The 21,993-nt window shown below is 30.3% G+C and overlaps 1 protein-coding gene and 1 long non-coding RNA gene across 14 annotated transcripts in view; one reads left to right on the top strand and one right to left on the bottom strand.

The window, feature by feature from the left end:
- The window catches only part of Zasp52 (Z band alternatively spliced PDZ-motif protein 52), a 73,670-nt gene that overhangs the window by 31,715 nt on the left and 19,962 nt on the right, over positions 1 to 21,993 (top strand). For 5 of the 12 annotated variants that reach the window (XR_012457928.1, XM_074126309.1, XM_074126312.1 and 2 more), the window contains exons 2-4: positions 19,769 to 19,920; positions 20,976 to 21,153; positions 21,350 to 21,397. Coding sequence is in view for 10 of the 12 variants with exons in the window: in XM_074126309.1 (XP_073982410.1) it covers positions 19,769 to 19,920; positions 20,976 to 21,153; positions 21,350 to 21,397 (378 nt within the window). In the remaining 2 variants the exon portion in view is untranslated. Of the gene's footprint in view, positions 1 to 10,946; positions 12,082 to 18,618; positions 18,951 to 19,768; positions 19,921 to 20,975; positions 21,154 to 21,349; positions 21,398 to 21,993 lie in introns of those variants that run through there. The other 7 variants (XM_074126311.1, XM_074126316.1, XM_074126318.1 and 4 more) reach the window with 3 other exon arrangements.
- On the bottom strand, positions 12,081 to 16,141 carry LOC141453310 (uncharacterized). Of its 2 annotated transcripts, XR_012457940.1 has the most exons (6): positions 15,996 to 16,141; positions 15,434 to 15,476; positions 15,122 to 15,311; positions 14,789 to 15,027; positions 14,334 to 14,453; positions 12,081 to 12,924 (listed from the first exon to the last, which is right to left on the bottom strand). It is a non-coding gene; the product is annotated as an uncharacterized lncRNA (long non-coding RNA). The 2 variants fall into 2 exon arrangements; XR_012457939.1 differs by having other exon boundaries at positions 12,081 to 14,453; positions 15,996 to 16,140.

Below are 21,993 nucleotides of genomic sequence, written 5' to 3'. Positions count from 1 at the left end.
TCAAAAAGTAATCATCATAATAATATGAATTGTAGAATAGGAATGTATTCCTTCATTATACACTGATGCTTTGTGAGAATTATAATGGCTATTTTTTAGCTGGTCTTCAGTCCAAGTACCACCCATCAGGTGTCGCACAAGCTACAGTGTCTGTTAAGTAAATTAATAAATAATTCAGATTTGATAATAATTCCATCAACTAATTTGGGATATTGAACAGATAGTTTGATCATATTTCCTTGTAATCGATTAAATAGTTTTATATGGTAATTATTATTTTTGGTAAAACTGTTTCAAATAATTTAACTAACAGGATACTAACCTAGTCTAAATTATCCACAGATTTCAAGGCGAACAAGCTTGAAATAATTTTAAATCATTGATGAATAATAAGAATTGATACGGAAGTTTTGGCCCAAATACCGTTGCTTTAATGTTTTCGACAATTTCTTATTTTATTTTATTTTCGTTTCAAGATAGCCAGTTTAATTAAACAATGCATGTTTACTACACAAATATAGCACAGAAATTTTTATTTATGACATTTTCCCAAGGGAAATTAATTTTTGAAGGTTTCTAAGAAGCTGTAACAATCCTAAATATATGCTTGATTAGATATTCAAGGACCATGGTATTAGCTCAGAAATAGTATACTATAATCAGAACTCAGAGGTCCCGGTTTCGAGTTTTGGTACCCCCCGAATCTTAGATTTTCTCTTTCTAGGAGCCTCTGATGGCGAACCTATGACCCGCACAAGCTTTTTCACTGACCCACAATTGCTAGGCAACCATTTGTTTGTTTACGCGGATTGATTTAGATTTTCTAATTGTGTGGATAATTTATATTCTATCTGTATTTTTTTTTCAATCACGCATTGACACAAAAGCAATTTAAATGCTATCTATAGCCTTTAGTTTGATCATTACAGTTCTAAAACGCAAATGACGACAAATGCTTTTGTAGTATTTGAACTAAAGCAAAAGTGTTTACAAAATATCAAATAAAATGTATAATTTTACTCATATTTTGTTTGTTAAAAAAATCGACAATCCAAAGCAAATAACCATATTTAGATTTTTCTTTAGATAAAACACACTTTTGTAAAGTTTTGTTTGTAAAAAGAGACTTCCATAGCACTTGTTTCGTCCCCGTTTTACCCGTTAAGCCAACTGAATTTTAAAGATGTTTAGTTTTGAAAATATTCAATTTAAAATGTTTAAACTTAACTCTTGTGCAAATGGGCATTAGTGACCCAAGAAGCTAGTACTAAAAACAAAATGAACAAATTCTGACCCACGTCTCAAAAAGGTTCGCCATCCCTGCTCTAACAGCATGCACACTTTCTGAAAGCTTCAGGCGCAATAGATGTTCATGTAGCTTGATTTAAGAAAAAGAAACAGTCTTAATTGGTTTAGTGAAAAACAAAGTTCAATCTATTATTTTTTGGGGGGGCTGAAACTATTAGTTGTACTTGATATACTAATGATGAATAAATTAAGTAGACATTTTAATATATATATTCAGAGTATGTAATTTGTTCGTTTACAATGGCACTTGTTATTCCAGTGGACATGTCCTTTCATGTTGACTGATGTGCCTTGCTTGTTAATTACAGTTAGTAAATCATTACAGTAAACATCCTTATATTTTGACACTTATACTTATTTATAATTATAAAACTTAACTAATTACAAAATGTTGGTATATCAGATTAAAAAACATTTATTTATTAATTTTTCGTTTAATTATTCCTCGCAAATCTTCCATCCTAAGTTTAATTTCGGTAAGGTTTAAAAAAAAAAAAAAAATGGTTTAATTGATTCGAAAAATGTAACACCTTAATTTTAAATTTTTTTAATCAGATCATGCTTTAAGAAAGTGAACTTAATTTTGAACGGTGTGAATGTTTAATGAAATTTATTAGATTCTAGAATTAGCCTAATTTAAAAGAACAATGATAAAAAACAAATGATATAACCAGAAAATGAATTTAAATTCCTTTTATCCGTAAATGTATTCACCTATTTTATGGTGACATGTCCAACAACGAACGATACAAATATTGATCAAAATAAATGCAAAATTATTTATTAAAATTGAAAATTCATATGACGAAAGGCAAAAAAATGGTAAAAAGAATAACAATCTACGGCCTAATTAAATCATTTAGTAAAATATGCCGGAAAGCTAGTTTAGTTGCAGTTTAAGGTCGATTATCTCATATTTTATTAATTTTAATAAATTAATTTTTAAAAGATAAAATAAAATTATGCGAGGAAAAAGTTATACTCGTACAAGGATTATTTCTGAAGGAGATTATTTATTTATTTGCTTTATTTATTACATTAAAATGAATTTTTTAATTTAACTTCTAAGCTTAAACTTAATTTAAGTTTAAAGCATAATATTTACTAAAATCGTGAAACCTATTTTTTTTCAGTATTATTTAGTAAAAAGTATATTAGTATTTTTAGTATTATTAATTAATATTAATTCAAAACCTTTTGGATTTTTCTTTACTTTTTTCAAATAAGCTTCCAAGCCTATATTCAACTTTTAATCATTTAAATTTTGATAGTAATGGGGTAAAAGCTCCATCGCTGATCAGGTACTCACTTAAAAACTACCTTATTGCCTCGCAAAAGCCGACTCAGGGACTCCTTATATTTCCAAACAATGGATGAGGTTGTTTATAAACTGCTAGCTAAACTGAAATGAGTATCTCTTATACTTCAGGTTCTTCTCAATGCGTCATAATTGCGAAAATTTCCATCTGGAAAACTGCAGAGTACCAGTATCCTCCAAAGAGTCCTCTGAACATCCGCTTAAATGAAGGATCGATAGAGTTTATGAAGATAATGGCGACTAGTCCTTCAAATTAGTATCTTTACAGTTTCTTTTTTAACATACGAGGCTATTTATATTGAAGAGCAGAATAAGGAGGCTAAGCTAGGTGTCCCAAAAAAGGTGATCCAAATCGAAATACTTTTAATGAAAGACAAAATATTAATTTTGCAGTGTAGCTTTTGGTACTCGAATGAAACAAAGCTATTAGAAAGCAAATTTTTAGAGAACTCGCGGCAAAGATTCATCCCTCTAATAGAATATTGGATATCTCTAACATTCCTCTTCATTCCTCTAATATTAGTTATCTCTTACAGAATTTATCAACAGTTAAGTGAGCAATAAAATTTGACTTATTTATTCACTAGAAATCGAATACACATATACCTTATGGAAATACGCTATTTTCTTAAATAATCAACAATTTACCCCCAAATATTTTCTAATAATTTAAGAATATATAAGTAGTGAGCAATTAATAGATGCTTTCACACCAATGAACTAGTTACAGTTGATTACGTCTGGAATGTTTTTGAACTTTCCATGTGAGCTGCAGTTCTCTTCTAACTTTAATCTGATTTAAATAAATGTATACGAGTGTTATTAACCTTGATATAAAGTAAATTGTAATGCATTTATGATGACGTGTTAAAGAACCCATAAAACTCTTATCCTTGGATTTGTTTTTCAAGAAAGTACTCATTGGTGCTGCACTCTATTAGAAATGCAGTACAAACATTGTTCTATTTGTGATATATTATACCATATTTTACAGGAAAGTAACCTTTTAGCATTTTATTACAACTTTTTTTCTTATTTTGTCAACCTTCAATAATCTTAAGTATAGTAAAAAAAAAAAAATACTGTTATAGGTAATTAATCAGTTAATCTGGCACTGAGCATATTAAATTATAATATTAAAATGAGATCATTATTATAATTTAATTACATTTAATAGTTGCATTTTTTTAAATGAATTTTTTCTTAATTATCTGCCAGATATTTATAGGCTAAATGTCCTTGCATTAGTTATTTCACTTCCGTTTGAGTCTTTATTTGTGTATAGCCTTAACAATAAGTAATCATTCGTGCAAAAGATACTACCAACTACTAACTGCTTGGCCCCCAGGCTTCTTATCTGCTCAAGAGTACCACTCTACTCTCTCTAGGGCGATCCATTAATTCCGGACATTCAGCTGTTTTACATCTTTTCATACTTTATCTAAACATCTCAATGTGGAGTTTATAATCTATCCCAGCTGAAGTCGTGCGCACAAATAATTTTTATACTAAGAAGAAAAACCTTTCCGACGGTAATTATTAGCATCCAGGACATACCTACATCCAGCTATCTCGCTATTTGGGGATTCTACCCGGGACTTGGAACCCACATACTCGACTGAAATGACAGAGACTAGATAGGAGATATAGTAAGCCAAAGCGATTACTTGGACTGAATTCTACTATGAAAATACACATAAAACTGATTATTTTTAAGATACTTTTACGATTAATATGGACATTATATGGAGCGGAACTGTGGACTCTCGGTAAATTTTCTACCTTTCTCAGAATACTGTTCTTCTAATCCGAAGTCCTCACGCCTCTTCAATGTTTCTTTTTAATTTTCTAATACAACCACTATAAAGACCTCAGATACCTTTTAAATCCGTACTAATCCGAAATAACTTTCAACACTAATCTATTTGATCATTCTAATCCGGATGCCCAAGCTCTCTATCTGCTATCTGCTTAATATGGCCCTTCATATCCTCGTATAATCAAGTCTGACCCTTATATATGATGAGTTCCAGCTATTTCTAGCGTCTTTCATCAATTCACTAATAACTTAAAGCTTGGGATCTAGTTGTACATTATTATACATATTTTGTATATAATCAAAACATCGCCATACAAATAAATTTATTTTTGTAGACAGCAATAAATTTAATTTATAAAAAAACCATTTAATGATACTGATTGGTTCTCATATAATTATTTGGTGCGCTTTTTGTTAAACAATAAAAGTGCAGGGTTCAAGATACAAAAGTAAAATATGGTTAACCTGAAAAAAAAAAATAAAAACTGAAGGAAAGATTAGAAAAGGTGCAAAAAAGTTTCTAAATCTGCTAAACATAAAATTTGAGCTTTGATTTCTTCTAGATATTTGGTTTTATTCCAGTTACTATGGACGTATATTTTGCTGTTCGTTACAAGGACATGAATGTTTTTTTTTTTACTGCAGGAAAATTTACCATTATCAAAGCATTGAAAAAATGAAGAGACCCTATTTAGATCAATTTTTTAGTATACTCGTATTTTGTATTTAAAATGAAGTTGAATAAATTTATTTTTATCTTATTATGCTTATTGTAGAGAGATTGTATTTATGCTTTTTATTTATACTTATAAATGATTATAAATAACATGTTTAAATAACGTTCCTTTCTGACCATAAAATTATTATTATTTTAAATCTCCAACACATTTTGAATTTATATTATGAATTTTTATTTTTGTAATAAATTTAGAGCTACTTCTCCTTCATTGGTTCTGTACAATGTCTAAGCTTTGCTTATATATATTAAAAAAAAAAAGAGCAAAGCTGGTTGTATTTTTGCTATATTGTCATCAGCTATGACAGAACTTAAACCTGTAATTGAATCTATATTCACTGTTTCTGGTTTATTGGTCAATGTGCTTCTTATAATTACGGCAAATTTATTCTACAAGCTGACTTTATGATCTCTCCTTCATGAACCAGGGTGGAACTGGGATATCTTGAATAACGATTATCCTCATAAAAATATTGCAAATTTTGCTTACATTAAATTTAAAGGTTATATGTATATTCCCCTTTAATTCTAGCATGAAGATTTGAACTTTATAAAAAACATTGCACCTGTTGTACAGCTGCATTTAAGTGACAAATTATAGCAATCTTCTCAACTATGAAAAGCTTAAAATTACACATTTTTTTTTTTTTTCTTGTTTAATGGTGAAACAAATCTTCCCTGAATTAAAGGCTTTTTAAATAATGATGAGTTTCAAGCGCCAGATGTAATTTAACCCTAATAAATTGTGCAAACATGTACTAATAATATCTATCAAAATACTTGGCACGTGTTGTAATTCAACTGCAATTAGTTTAGTACAATTACAAAAGGTTAGCTGTAGATTTTGTAATGATAGATTTTACAAAAAAGCAAATCTATAATTGGATTAGAGTTACTAATTTATTTTGGCTCCATTTTATTGTAAACAATATATTTCAGTGCCAAAAATCTTTCGTCAGGATTCGTAACAATATTACCTGTGCATATTAACAATTTACGTAACTTGTTGTAAAAGTAGTTTTCTTAATTTAAAACTAAAGTCTTTCACTCCTCTTGAAACCTTGTTTCTATTCCTATCCATACTATTGTTTTTTTGTAAATATTATATATGATATAGTCTATGACGTGTATACTATTATTATAGTTTGACCTAGTCTCTGGATAAATTCATAAAACATTCTGCATTTTTAAATCAAAATTTCTTGGTATATTTTATTATTCTGTTTTTACAGTAAGATAAACTTCAAGTTGGAAATATCACTTATAATCATCTATAAAAGAAATAAAAAGGATGATATCAACGTTTAAATCATCAAATTGTTTGCGTCATCATTCTTGAACAAATTCGCTATCATGTATTTATAATGAAGATGAAATTACCTACATACAGTTTAGATTAACACCATTAAACGACAAAATTTTTGTTGGCCATTGAATAATAAATAATTTATTTCAGAAGTCATTTTAATTAATTCCGTTCTGTAATGCAAATTGTTGCAATATTTCAACTCAAATACAGTAGCAGCTGCTATAATGGTAAATTTATTTGAATTTATATTCTTAAGAGAATTTTAAAAGGCAATGTACATTATTTCATTGCATTTCTCCATTTTTGTCTGATGTTTTGTCTTAGAAATTTAGAATAATATGGGTGGACAGTAGTTACTGTCTATCAAACAGCAAATAAATGCACAGTTTTCTATAAAACGTACTCTTTATTCTTAACATAGAAAGAAAATTGATACATGCGAACACAAAAAGCATGCTTCTATCTCTCTTCATCGCTCAACACCCTTACTTATTTTATGCCCTTACGATGCACTTACGGAATATTTATCAGATTATGTTTTTTTTGGTATCCAAAAAACATATTTTCGATAAAAGGTGCGCGACACCCTTGTCTTGCGCTTGGCTAGGAAGCAGTTTTGGAAATATCACTTTCCAAAGGCTACGAAACCAACTAGGTATGTTGAAGGATATCATGTTGAAGGATATGTTATGATCTCATGAGCGAGGGCTTAGTAAATATATTTTGATCATAGTGCCGAATCCTTGCAAAGAAAAAAACAAAAAATCGTAAGTAATTCCAAAGCAAAAGTGTATCATTGCTACTTCACTGTAAGTTAGAATTGAATCTCACGCCTAGAAAAATAACTGCCTTACAGATTAAAAAAACATAACCATAAATTTTTGAAAATGAATGTTCTGTAAAAAGACTTTTTGCCGGAACTAGGCGGAATGAAAAATATCATTTGGTTTGCCGGGAATGGAAAAAGGTGGCAGAATTGTGCTATATATACTCTCAATATTCCTCCACTTGCCACTAGAAGAATTTACTATGATCTCTCTTACCTCTGCAAACTTCTCCATTCTCAAATTGACTGTCCTTACCTTCGTTCTCTAATTTCTTTTAATATCTCATCCCATACTACTTGACATTATTCTTCGTTCAATGTACCGTACTGCAAACATAATTACAGTTTTTACTCCCCTAACTTTCGTATGATGCGGATAGCCAATCATTTTAACTTAGATTTCTTTGGCATAGATATACAAAATTTTCTAAATAAAGCCAGATGTCAACTATTTCTTTGAGTTATTTGTATAAATCTTTACAATAACCTCTAAAAGGTAAAATAAAATGCTAAAGCCTAATTATAAATTAAACCTAAATTATATGTAAACTGAGAACTATTTGTATTATTTATGTTATTTTATTGTTGTTTCTGTAAATTGGATATTGATCCGTTTTTTATTTAAAAAAATAAAATAAAAAAATAAAGAGCCATGGCGACCAATGTTCAACTTTAGCTTTATATAATATTAAGGGAAGTCTAAAAGTATCGCTGTAGTTTCAAATTTGCAAGAAAATCTGTTAATCAAAATGCATACGAGGGTCGTTTGAAAAGTCCGTGCAAAAATAAAAACTACTTAATTTTTTGGGGTAAACCTTTTTTATTTTTCAACATAGTCTCCTTTTAGGCTTATACACTTCGTCCAACGCTGCTCTAGTTTGTTGATCCCTTCCGAATAATAGGATTTATCCAAGTCTGAAAAATAGCCATTCGTTTCTGCAAACTCCTTCTCGTTTGAATAAAATCTTTTTCCCGCCAGCCATTTCTTCATATTGGGGAACAAATAGTAGTCCGAGGGAGCCAAGTCTGGAGAATAGGGGGGATGTGAATCGAGTTGGAACCCTATTTCCATTAATTTTGCGACCACAACTGCTGAGGTGTGAGCTGGTGCGTTGTCGTGATAGAAAAGGACTTTTTTGTGGGCCAATCGTGGGCGTTTTTCTTGCAGCTCGGTTTTTAAACGGTCCAATAACGATAAATAATATGCACCTGCAATTGTTTTACCCTTTTCCAGATAGTCGATGAGGATTATTCCTTGCGAATCCCAAAAGACAGTCGCTATAATCTTTCCGGCCGAAGGACCGGTCTTCGCCTTTTTTGGCGCAGATTCCCCCTTGGTAACCCATTGTTTAGATTGTTCTTTGGTCTCAGGAGTGTAGTGATGTATCCATGTTTCATCCACAGTGGCGAAACGACGCTTAAAGTCCTGCGGATTCTTCTGGAACAGCTGCAAACCGTCCTTGCAACACTTCACACGGTTTCGTTTTTGGTCAAGCGTGAGCAATCGCGGCACCCATCTTGCGGATAGCTTTGTCATGTCCAAATGTTGATGCAAAATATTATGTACCCGTTCATTCGAGATGCCCACAGCACTAGCAATCTCACGCACCTTCACTCTTCTGTCATCCATCACCATATCATGGATTATATCAATGATTTCTGGAGTAGTAACCTCAACAGGGCGTCCAGAACGTTCAGCGTCACTTGTGCGCCCATATGGCCACTCCGAAAATTTTGAAACCACTTATAAACTGTTCTAATCGAAGGTGCAGAGTCACCATAATGTTTATCAAGCTTCTCTTTAGTCTCCTGAGGCGTTTTGCCTTTCATAAAGTAGTGTTTAATCAACACACGAAATTCTTTTTCGTCCATTTTTTGAAAATCACTCGACTTCCTCGATTCAAACGAATGCCAAACACAAAGAAATAGACCGATCTGGCTGAAACTTGGTGTGTGTTCTTCCAAGAGATGCTACTAACTAAACATAACCTCGATACGCGCCAGTAGTGCTATCTCTCTGACTTTGCACGGACTTTTCAAACGACCCTCGTATGTTCAGAGTTCATATTATAAGACAATGAGTTAATTAAACATTAGTATATTGTTATTATAATTATTTGTGCCAATACTCCATTTGTATAGGGTAATACCCTGAAAACAAATAAAAATTATACTTATACTTGTATTAGTTATTATAATTATTAACTAAATATTGTGTAAAATGAAGAGTCAAATTTTACACACCATTTTTTTTTTTAAATCACATTATGAATAATTTATTACGGTTACAGATAAAACTGAATATTCAACAAGCATTTGCATTTTGAGACAATCGTTCAGTTGCCATACTCGCTGCGCTTGATGTCGAGACCAGAACTCCTGTGTAAAAAAAACAAAAAAAAGAAAGAAAATGAAACTTGGCTTGATTCACTATTTGATTAATAACTATTGTGCCCTTTTCTTTGTGGTAACCCAATGGGCCTTTTGCCATCTTCTAGAACCATTCGCTGTGGTGGGAGTATGTCCCTGATGTTATATATAGTTTCTATTTTTTCTGCTGGTATAAGGGCGTGGCACTTTGCCACTTTAGTTTTTTTTTTTAATTTTATTTTTTACTTTCTCTTACTTTTGTGAGGGAACATTGCAGTAGATTCGATGTTTGAAATTGAATTTTTATAGGTACACTATTTTTGGAGAGCTAAAATGATAACTGAACGTTTTCTGTATTGTCACAAAAAATTGTGAATTCTGTTTATCAATTCTATTTGTTAAGAATTCGCTGTAAGATATAAGAGTTGAAACTAAACTGTTACAGATGTTTCAGATTATATATGAGACTCTCCTAGGCACTAAATCCACCCTCTCATTGCTCAATCAACTCTTAACTTACAAAACACTACTACTCCAACCAACATGGATATTTGGACCAGCAATGTGGAGCCTAACCTTTCAACATTCAACCTATACAATCCTTCCAGTCCAATATCCTTCGCAGAATCATAAAAGCACTTCATTATGTCTCACATCGTACTGTTTAACAAGATCTTAAAGACTCCCACATTATTGAAGTAATCCACGCCCGACTCAATCTAGCAGATCACCCGAACCCTCTTGTCCAATCTTTATCCACACAATTCCATCCTGATTATCCTGCTTGTCGTTTAAAACGACGTTGACCATGCTACCTCTCCCCTTCTCAACTTCTTTCTAGAACTAAGTGAACACTAAGGCTCGCAAACTCTCAACTTCTTCTCCAGATAGTGGTGCTTTGCTTGCTCTTTGATACAATTTCTATAATATGATCTTTATGTACAATTTTGCTGACATACATGAACTTCAAAATGTTCAAGTAACAAAGATGTTCGTGAGAAGTTTATCAAACAGTTATAATCACTTTCTACAAAATTATTTTTTTGTCGTAATATTCTTACTGATATTAAACAAATTCACAGTTAAAATTTCTCGCTTTAAAGAAATGCGACAGTAAGGAATTGTAAAAGTAGAAGGTTAAATTTTTCCCATTAGATTTCATTAAACAGCTATGATTTCAACTGTAAATTACACATTTTCTTCCATTGAAATCATCGCTATTTATAAATTTAAATTAAAAAAAAAAAATTCACTGCAAAGATATATTTATGACATCTTAATAAGACTTATGTCTTCCTACGTATGATACATATGTGTGATAAAGATTTATTATCACAGTCTACTTAAAACTACACTCAAAACATGTATATATAGAATTGGACAGTGTTTTGCTTTTTCAACGATTTATATGACCTAAAACTATGTATTACAAAAACCTGGTTGTATAGCTAGTGAAAACAATCTGTTAATAGCTTATTTGGAATTTGTACTTTGTATATTAAGAAAGCTATACATCTTTTAGTTACTTGTATAACTGTAACTAAAACAACACACTGGTGTAACAAAAGCCATTAAAATTTGAATTTAAGATAAATTCACTTTTATGTACGCGTGTTAAAATCCTTTAAATTTGTAGGAAAGAACTTTTTTTTGTCAACAATTACTATATTGTAAGAAATTATTGTTTCTTCCTTAATAAGAATTGCATTAAAAAAACATACTGATAGAATTATTGAACTTATAGAACCACTTTCAATTCTTTCAGCAGTCGGACTTGTAAAACAGATTGATTATTGGTTAAAATGATTTTTGATATCCCAGCATCAAAATTTATTTTTTAAATAAATATTTCGGCGAGCTTTCAAAGTCGCCTGATCGGAAATGTTAATTATCAAAATAATTTTTTACAAGAGTATCACTTAATCAGAGTTCCAATAATAGAAAACAAAATTTGTTACGTTGGACTCAGGATTACTTAACAATATGAATTAAAATGAAAAATGAATGTATAATGGCTTTCTCAAAATTATATAACATTATAGGGTTTGGTGTCAGACATAATAGCCAATATGAGGAAAATTAGGTTGAAGTTGTCTCAACATGAATGAAAAATAAATGCTCAGACATTACTGTTTTTTGTTGTAAAATTTAAATTATTTCACTTGGCTACCTCGATTAGGAACATGTATGAGGAGGAAGAGACGGCCAGCCGGAATTAAAATGGATAGGTTGCAAAAGTAAAGGTTGTAATAATAAGCAGTAATGATCACCTTCCTTTACTGTAGTAAGCTACCTTTTTTTGGGATGCGAGGCATCAAATGGCTTAAATGGCCAGTGACGTGGGATAGGATAACAAAAGCTCCTGTTCCGTTTTAGATTAATATGAATGAGCTGGGTAAGTAGAAAAATTGAAGTAAATTAAGCGCACATTACAATAATTGTGTTTTCCAGACTCACAATAAGATTCCAAACAAAAAGAGATCTTATGTTTGGGTAGTAAATATAAATATATAAATAAATTCATATTTCACTAAATAATAAATAATTAAAAGATTTGTTATTTAAAAAAATATATCAATGAGTAAATACATAGATCAGTAAAGAACGATGTTTAACATCATTATGCAGCGCATATGGAAATCTTTTTTTAGCCAGCCCATTATCTACAGCTTGCTTGCATGTTTTTGTAATCTAAAATAAACTAACAAAAATTCACATCTTAAGCGAGTTAAGTGTTTTTAAGCGATAGAAATAGAAGGCGGCCTTAAATTGAAAGAAAATTAGGAATAGAAAATTTAAATAGTGGAAACAGTAAAATGAGTAAAGTTTAGCAAAATGAATTAATTTAATTTTTTTAGATTGCTATGGATTATTTCGTGTTATCTTCATAAACAAATATTGGGGAAACACTTTATTAATGTTACGCAATATATTTTTATTGAATAATTATCTGCATCGTCTTAACAGATGTGATTATTTACTTTTAGTCATTTCTGGTAAATGTTTTATCATGTAACCTAAATTGAACATTTACCCTAAATTCTAGCTAATACGCATCAAATCAAATTAAGTGAATTAGAGAGTCCACACATTTCTTTATTGAGATTTTTTCCTCTGCTTTTTCTAAATATTCACTTTTTCAGTTCGTTACTTCTTCAGATGTAGCCAATTCCAGAGGACTTCCAAGTGCTCTTGTTTGTAATGTTTACCTCCAGAATGAGGTTGTTTAGGCTGTAATCTAAATTTAGCAAGTATAAGCTGAGTGTGAGAATTCCAATTATTATTTTTAAACGAATTGTATCATAACACATCGTTTTTGTTTAAATAGAATAAACATTAACAATATGCACTTGCAAATGTATCAGAAAATAATCAATCGCACTCTCAATGAAATGAATAAAATAATCCAAGATGTTATAATCAGCCAATAGTTTATTTACAAAATGAGAAAAATAAACTATGGTGTGGGGTTATTTTTAATAAATCATGAATTTCACCACAATGGCCTTCTGCAAGAATTGGACCATTCATTTTGTAAAGCTTGTTTGTTTTCTGATTACACCTTCAATGATTCATGCTAATCAAAGTAAGCAAAATTTAAATAGTAAACTTTGAAGAATAATTGTTTCATTGATTATGGGTTGTGACATTCTTCCATCTAAATTTTAAAGTTCCAGTTTAATTGAAGTTCCATTATTTAAATATTAAATTCTTTAATTTTATCTCATTTATCGTTGAGATTTTCTTATTTGCTAAAAAGGAAGAACAAGAAGGTGGGAGAAAACATTTCCCAAATGATAGTTGACTTGTCTAGAAAGGGGCTTTGAGAGGTGGCGAATCGCTTGGCCCGAGAACGGTTCCGGGTGGTTTTCCGGGTGACCTGAACCTTTTTGCAGTGTGCGTAATGGCTTGTCGGTGCGGCTATCATAGAAGGGATATGTAATAAAGAAGCAGGAGTGGTGAGGGAAAACCCCTGACCAGAATTAAGCGAAAAAGTTTATCACCACCTACACAACTAAATTTACTGCTAACCAACCAGGAACAACCTCTCACGGGCACCAATCTCCTTCCCATGAAGGGTATATCATCGAGTTTTCTTGAATAACGTTAAATTTTTTTTCAAAATTCTCTAAAGTGATTACTGAAATTTATAAATTAACCGAGTAAATATGTAACGCAACAGAAGAACATTTCTGCTTTAATGATTTTCAAAACATAAAAGTAGAATATTTTCATTGGAAGCTTAAAGAACGCCTGACTTTGAATACTACAAGACGCCACTGGTATGACAACAAAAAGACTGCAAAGAGAATAATTTATTGCCTGGAGTAACTAATACCACGATATATCTAATAAATAAACACAAATATCATCTAAATATGTTTTTATTTAAATATGAATGTGCTCTGAATTAATATGAGGTTTGCATGTGACGAAGAACTAAACATTAAATGGATTTTTTGAACGATTGCTTATTGTAAATCATTAAATAAATCTAGTTTGTTCTCTTTTATAAATATATTTTAACATTACTGTTTAATATACTGTAATAATATTTATTATTGAATGATTACTTTCATACTGAGTAAGCATTTTGAATGGTAATCTTACTTGAGACTTTTATCTTAAATACATAAAGTTTTTTACCTTTTCTGCTGGGACTTTTAAACGTGGCTAGTTCTCGGTATTTTTCTTATTTTTTTATGTAATATAAACAGCAATATCCGTCTGACTTTTTTAAAAGCGTTGAACGAATTCATTCCTTGCCTATGTGTTTTAATTAAATTATTGAACTTAAGACGTTCATAGATTGACATCATAAGCTATAAATAATGCTTAATAAGAGGATAAAGAATGCAATAGTTAATTACGTTTGAAGATTATTTCTTTCAGTCTCTCATCAAATATTATGTTATTATAATTTATCCTCCTACAATCTGCAGTAACGGTTTAAGTATCTCGTACTAAGGTTTAGACGTTATCGAACAAAAAGTAAAAGAGTAGCAACTCAATTGAGACGAGTTTCATTAGATATATAAAGGGTTACAATTAATGGATAGTTTGAGGCTAGTCTTAAAACTAATTGCAAAAAAAAACTCTACCTTGGAATTAGTGCCTAGTACTAACAGAAAGACTAGAAGAACATTGTCCTAGGTCTGAGACAAACCAATACTTTTCAGATTTGCGGAAAAACTTTGTGAACCTCTGTTCTGGCTCCACAACTCACCATCACTTTCTTTAGAGTACACCTTATAGATAAATAATGACTCCCAAGAGAGTCACATAAGATGTTCAAGCACTTAGATTTAATGTCACTCTAATTGCAGTCTATCGTGTAACGCTAAAACAAAACGAAAAAATGAAATAGGTTATTGCAATGATGCAAAAAGTAAAAACAAAAAGATGCATCTTACTCTTAAACAAGTTTTACTTACTAGGTACTTATTGTAGAAAAAAAAAAAACCAATATATAAACCCAAGTATGCAAACTTCAATGCTAAGATGTAGGCGGAACAAGGCAACAACTTAAACATTAGAATGAAGCATATTTACAACTTTATCTTCAATAGCCTGCAGTGTTCTGTCACTTCACCTTTGTTACACAGCTGCGTAAATAACCTTCCCCTAAAAAATGATTCTTTTGTAATTTTATCTCGATTTATAGCTACGTTATGATGGAAACATCATTAATCGTATTGCAAGCTAAAAGTATTTTTCTGAAATGGAAACGACTGTAAATACCTTACCTTTGTTCATAGGTACACTTGGAGAAACGCTTTTAGTTGAATGCTGAAAATTATTTGACTCAATTATTTTCATATTCAAATTACAATGCAAATAATAAGACTTTATCACTGATTAAATCCGTCTTAGCACGTAGTTTTTGTATCCCTAACCGGCTTCGGGATTTCATCCATCACTGTGGACCTGACCACATTTTCAATGAAATTTTTTTGGGGGAAAAATTATGTTGTTCTTAAAGTTGAATGACATTAATTAAAATGAGGGCAAATAAGTGGTACTTTGCGAGCTTTAAAGTTGTAGTTTGTAAACGAAGGCGAGCTAGAGATATGTTAGTTTCAAATGAGAAAGAAGAATGTATGAAAAATTAAATATATTTAGTGTATTAAAAATCAACATGAAGACATAGAATTGGATATCTGAGATTGGCACATTTTCGCATCTTTTTTTTTACTAATAATCTATTTGCGACGAAAGTGAAACAAAAGTTATCAAATCCGTTGTTTGAACAAAATATATATAGATGTTATGCTGTCGAATTTGGCACTGACATTCAAAAATTCTGACCTATCTCAAGATAAATAGATCTGCGAATTTGATCTAAAATTTCAAAAGAGTTCTTGTCTTAAAATTCTGTTCACAAAGTACATTCTTTAAAAAAAAACAGCTCAACCATACTAGGATGCTTCAAACCCAGCTGGCTAACATCTGCTTCTCTATTACAACAATGAAATTATTAAAATATTTTTCATATATACAAGATCTAAGAGAGTATAAAATTCACTTATTTAATTTTGTTAAAAAATTATTGTAAGATATATTCTTTGGCTTAAAAATAATACCTGAACTGCAAGCATTATAACCATTTTAACATGGCCTGTTTCACAGATCTTTTTCTTCACCGTAAACATCTCATTCTTTTTATTGAATCCCAATATTTTAGATAGTTTTTACATTTCTACCTTGAAAGATGCATAAGATATAATTTGAATATATTGAATCTATTTTTAACTAAGCACGATTTTCAAAGTAAAATTTATGGAATTTGATACAAAACTTTTAATTAGCATTAACTGTCATCTACGTTCTCTACGTCAGACATCTACGTCCTGGAGGGTTTGTATTCTTTTTTATATTGTAAAAAAAAATATATATATAAATTCAAAATATTCGTTACAAAGCTATGTTCAGTATTTATTTCGTTACAAAACTAATAAAATACTACCATAAAGAATTACTGATAATCTAAGGTTGTTAAAGTTATTTATAGAAATTACCAATGTTTGTACCTAAATATTTGACTGGTAGAGAAAAATATTCAACTGAATCATCAACTATCAATTGCTTGAATCGACCTCATTTTAGTATTATATGGTGAGATTACTATCTCTGCATAACATCAAATAATTGATGTTTACTTAATCTTAATGCTTGATCGGGTTGTATGAAATTCTGCTTTAAATATTCTCCCTCTAACGATCAAGGTTAATTTGAACATGATTTTAACTATTCCATTGTTTAGGAAAACATTTTATTGAAATGGTAAATATTTCAATGTTAGGAAATGGTGTAAAATTTAGTTATACACATTTAATTATGTGTCAGGCAAATATCACTAATTGAAAATAATTTAAACTTGAAAAATGGATCCTTAAAATATTTATTTCTTTAAGCGAATCATTAGTTTTCTATATTTATCAGCAAAGAGGCTGTTCCTAGAAATTAATAGTCCAACTGTGTGATAAACAAAGGATCATAATAATGGTCAGACAGACTATGAGTAGAAATTAGTGTTCCTAGAAACAATTCTTCTGCAATTCTAGATTCAATAACACGAAATGTAAGAACGTTGATTTTTTTTTCGAATTCTTTTTAGCAGAATTCTTTTACAGAATACAAGGAATTGATCAAGTGAAAGCGAATTACAATTTTTATTGAACAATATAAGGACAATTGAATAATATAAGAACAATTTTCGTGTATACAAGTCAAATTTGGAGTTTTTTTATAGTTTTTAGTCCTGTTCGTTTTTTATTTTGTAATACTTATTTGAAGATGTCTGGTATCTGCATAGTTGGAGAGTGTATTATATAGTGTCTGGTTAAATAGTATGATTTTTATGGTGATCTGGAATGGTAACTTTTAGAAGATAATTTTTAATTGGTATCAGGAGATTCCAGCTTTAGAATAATCACAATTTAATGCTAAAAAAATCTCCACAAAACACACCTGGAATTTATTCAACTATAATTGCCTTAGTGCATCAATACACTAGGATATTATGTACAACTTTTATCTTTCTTGGTTTCTTACATACTTAATAGATCTGTATGCAGATCAATGTAGGTTTTTTTTAGGAATTAATGCTTATTTAAATATTTCTCTCTATGATCGAATAAGTAATAAAAAACACATTTAGAAACTGAAGGAGCCTATTTTGATCTAATTTCTAAGACATATTTATCCTTCAGATAGAATAGAACCGTGCATTATACGTATACTGAAAAGACATTCTACTAAAATATTTTACAGCTCCATAGAAATACTTTAAAATTTTCAACAAGATTCCTGTTAGAAAATAATAATAATAATAAAACAAATGCTAAACTGAAACATTCTGTGAACTACAGTTTTTTCGAGCTCAGATCAAACTTTTGACGGTTCTCTTCGCAATTCTTAAGCAGAATTTCCTGCGTTAATTTTCGAGTTAGTTTTGTTCTTTAATTGCCAGTTAAAAAAAAATATTGTCATTTCTAATACTATCTTTTTCGTCTCTCTTGAAAAACTGACGAAGAAAGATCCTTAAAGTAAACCAAACAAATTATGTAAAGTCAGTGGTTTCAAATAAAAGTGAGATCTCTTTTTCTTAAGGCAACCCTCGCATTCATAAAGAAAGTTATACACTCGTATATAATATTATATTAAATCTTTCATTCCCATTAATTCATTCTTTCACCATTGAAACTACAAAAATAAATAGAAAAAGTTATAACTGCAATGTTTAGTTTCCACTTTAGTCCATTAAAGAGCATTGTCGACAAATTTTGCTGTGGATACACTTATGTTATAGTAGATGGGCACAACTATTTGGGTTCATAGGTTAATAGAGTATCTTAAAAGTTACAATTGATTCTTCATCAATGTTTACAACTGCGTAATTTTAAATTAGTGTACAATAGCGTGTGCATCTAAAACCACAGCTTTTTTTTTTTGTTATTTACTTATCTTTCGAAAGGATTTTAATACAGCTACACTAAGATCAAAAATGAGTTGTAAATAATTTACAAATAAACTGTAACTAACTCCTAGCCACTAACAGTGAACAAAACTTGTAGTTCTCTATTTACTTGAATAGTGTATCTCACATTTTTTCATTTTAAAAAATAATATAAATTAGATATCTAATGTATGAGAAGTATTACTATCAAGATCTGAGCTGCTTATAAGGGAATCTTGTAACTTGAACAGTTGATGGTTCACAATTTTTTACATGTTTGGCTTTTTCTTTTTTTAATTAAAAAGGTAATGTATCATTTGAGGTCGCTATAATTAATATCACCAATTAGAACATTTCAATAGCCTAAGTTTAATAGATTTGTGTGCTAAGCAGGTCGCATTCACTATCATTAGACTAACCAATCCAATTCTTTAGTATTATTTTATAGAACTTTTTGATATAACAGAGTGGATACATAAAATAAAACTTACATTAATGTACCAAATCAATTCTTAACTATTAAAAATGTGGTTAGGTCCTCATTGTTGGATAGTATATTTGATTTTATCCGTTGTTACACATTATGTGTGTTTATTGTATCCCTGACCGAATTCGGATATTTATCCGTCATCACAGGTAGACTTATCAGTTTGGTGTAGAGATATCAACCTTCTAGGATAGATTCCTAGTTGCAAGTCAAGAATTTATTGCGACATTGCGTTATTTTTATTTATGGTATCACACTAAAAACTCTTTTTTCGCTTAAAGTGGTTCTATCAAGTGCTAACTCCAATTGAAAATCTTTATGAAAGTCTACTCGATAATAGTTTATCTCAAGTCGATAGTATCTTGGAATCATATGTTTTGATATGTTTCCGCACAATGGTTTATTTCCCAGAAGGAAACAAATTCAGTTGGAAATACGAGAGGTACTTCAGCAAGAGTCAGAGAAAGAGAAAAACAAAACAAATGATTAAGTTTATTTCTGTTACCATAATATTTAAAATTCTTAAAATTGCCCACTCATTTGCTAAATTAAACCTAAGAAACGATAATTTACGTTGATTTTTTTTGTTTTTGTTTTAATTCCATCAACAAAAAATAATTTGTAATTTTCTTACAGGTAAATGGAGGAAGTTTAGCCGAAAAAGCTGGTCTTCAGGTTGGCGATGCTTTAGTGAGAGTTAACAACGTCGATGTACAAGATCTTAGACATAAAGATGCCCAAGATACTATAGTAAGAGCTGGAAATAGTTTCGAAGTACAAGTCCAAAGGTAATTTTAGAATTTGATTAATCATTAAAAACTAATTCAATTTTGACTATCAAAATAATACGTCTCAGGACAATTTTTTGAATACGATTCTCAAAAAATGGTTTCTTTCCTAGCAGGAAACAAATTTTTGTTGAAAAGTGTATATTCCCTTGTAATTATTTGCTTAATAGAGAGATGCTTATCTTCTATAAAATGCTAAATTGGGGCTCCTGGCTAGATTCCAAAAACTAAAACATTCTTAACAAATAGAACAAGTTTCGATGTTCTATTAATTGACTGTTTAACCAATTATTCTTTTTTTGATTATATCTAGCAATAAGACATTTTCCAAGTTAACTGTGTAACATAATAATTTATTAAATTCTAGTGAGTTGACCCTATAATTAATTTTAACCTTTATTTTTGGAAAAAATTTCCAATTCAATCTTAATAAATCAGACTTATTTTCGCTTCTTCATTCATACCGATGAAGTCAGAAGACGATGAACACAGTCAGTAATGTTCAATGGCAAATATTGAAATTCTAAAAATGTTACTTAATTCAAAAATTAATAGTTAGATTCCTATATGGGATTTTAATGAAAAACATAAACTAAAAGATAAATAATAAATATCTGATTTAGTCTTAAGACTGGATGTAAAATACAAATTGAACTTTCTACTCTTCAGAATGAAAAACTTACTTTATATTATTAAGGCAATGGTTACTACCAAATATCAATACCAAACCGTTTATTCGCTATATTCGTTTCTTATTTTTCCGAATGTAGCTCGATTGAATTCGTTTATTGTATATTTGCCATCATATATTTTTTTATAAACCTTTCTTTGTGGAAAGTTATTTTAAGGAACTATTAGGCATTCTAAAAGTTACTATTTGGTTGAATAATCAAATACTTCTGATATCATAAAAGACATACATTATACTGAAGTCTTTTTAAATGAATTCAGCACAGTTTTAAATAATAAATTTTATTTCGTTACTAATGCTAATAAATACATCTTTACCGTATATCAAATTTTCTAATGAAACCATTATATTTCTTTTATTACAGAGGTGGAGCATCAACTTGGAAACCTCAAGTAAGTCCAGTAGGCCAAGTACCAAGCCCAGGAGGTCGTTCTCCACATACAGTTACCAAAACATCTTTAGCTGCCAAACCATCTGCAGTCCAAATACCAACTGGGCATAATGTATCTCCAAAACCATTCGGACCATCTTCTACCCCACAGGTGCTGAAATTATAATGCTCCACTCCCAAATAACATCAAAAGATGTTAATTGATAAAAATTAATGTTTAAAGTTAATGATACAAGATTTCTTAGCATTATTACAGGAAATAAAAACTGAAAACAAACACTGAACGAAAAAAAAGTATTTTTTGACAGAAAATTATTTTATCACATTGTTATTTTTCTTGTTAACAGGCTTACAGAAAAGGATTTTCGCGTAAACTGCCGAGGCACTTTACTCCGGTAGGAATTTTGTCAAAGAGTGTCTCTCTAACTACCTACTGTTACATTAATAATCTTCTTTAATGGAGCAAACAAAAATTGGAGTTTATTTTTTCCTCTCTCTTTTAGACTAATAATAATTTATTTAGAAACTTGTAGTTAAATACTTATATTTATTTACCCATCTGTAAATATTTTTCATTATTTTGATGTAAATAATACTTCAATTCATATTTTTGTTATTATCTTTTCTACATAGTGCTGTAGACTGTTAGGGATACTCGGCTATCAATATTGTTCATACCCAATCCTCACTCTAGAACTCTCTGACCAAGCTGCTTGAACTATTTAAAACAGCACTTTCATACACTTGTAGGCCACTGGTAATCCAAGAGCCCAACCCAGCAAGCATCGTCTTGGGTAACACCCCAGTATCGCCAACTTTTAAAGAAGTTTAACAACCAGGAAAACTTACTAATCTTTTCCTATGCTTCCACTCAAGTTTATGTGTAAGGGCTACGGTTATATCAGTAAGGTAAAGCGTGCTCTAGTTACGAAAATAATAAAGGTCCGCCGTGCTGAAATCAGCAGATCGGTTTGCAGTACCCATATCAGCT

Source organism: Rhodnius prolixus, unplaced genomic scaffold (genome assembly GCF_049639745.1).
Source record: "Rhodnius prolixus isolate KJV_2025 unplaced genomic scaffold, Rpr scaffold_3, whole genome shotgun sequence".
In the NCBI taxonomy this organism is placed as follows: domain Eukaryota; kingdom Metazoa; phylum Arthropoda; class Insecta; order Hemiptera; family Reduviidae; genus Rhodnius; species Rhodnius prolixus.
The sequence above is the reverse complement of the archived record's forward strand: the minus strand, read 5'-3'. Positions and strand labels throughout refer to the sequence as shown.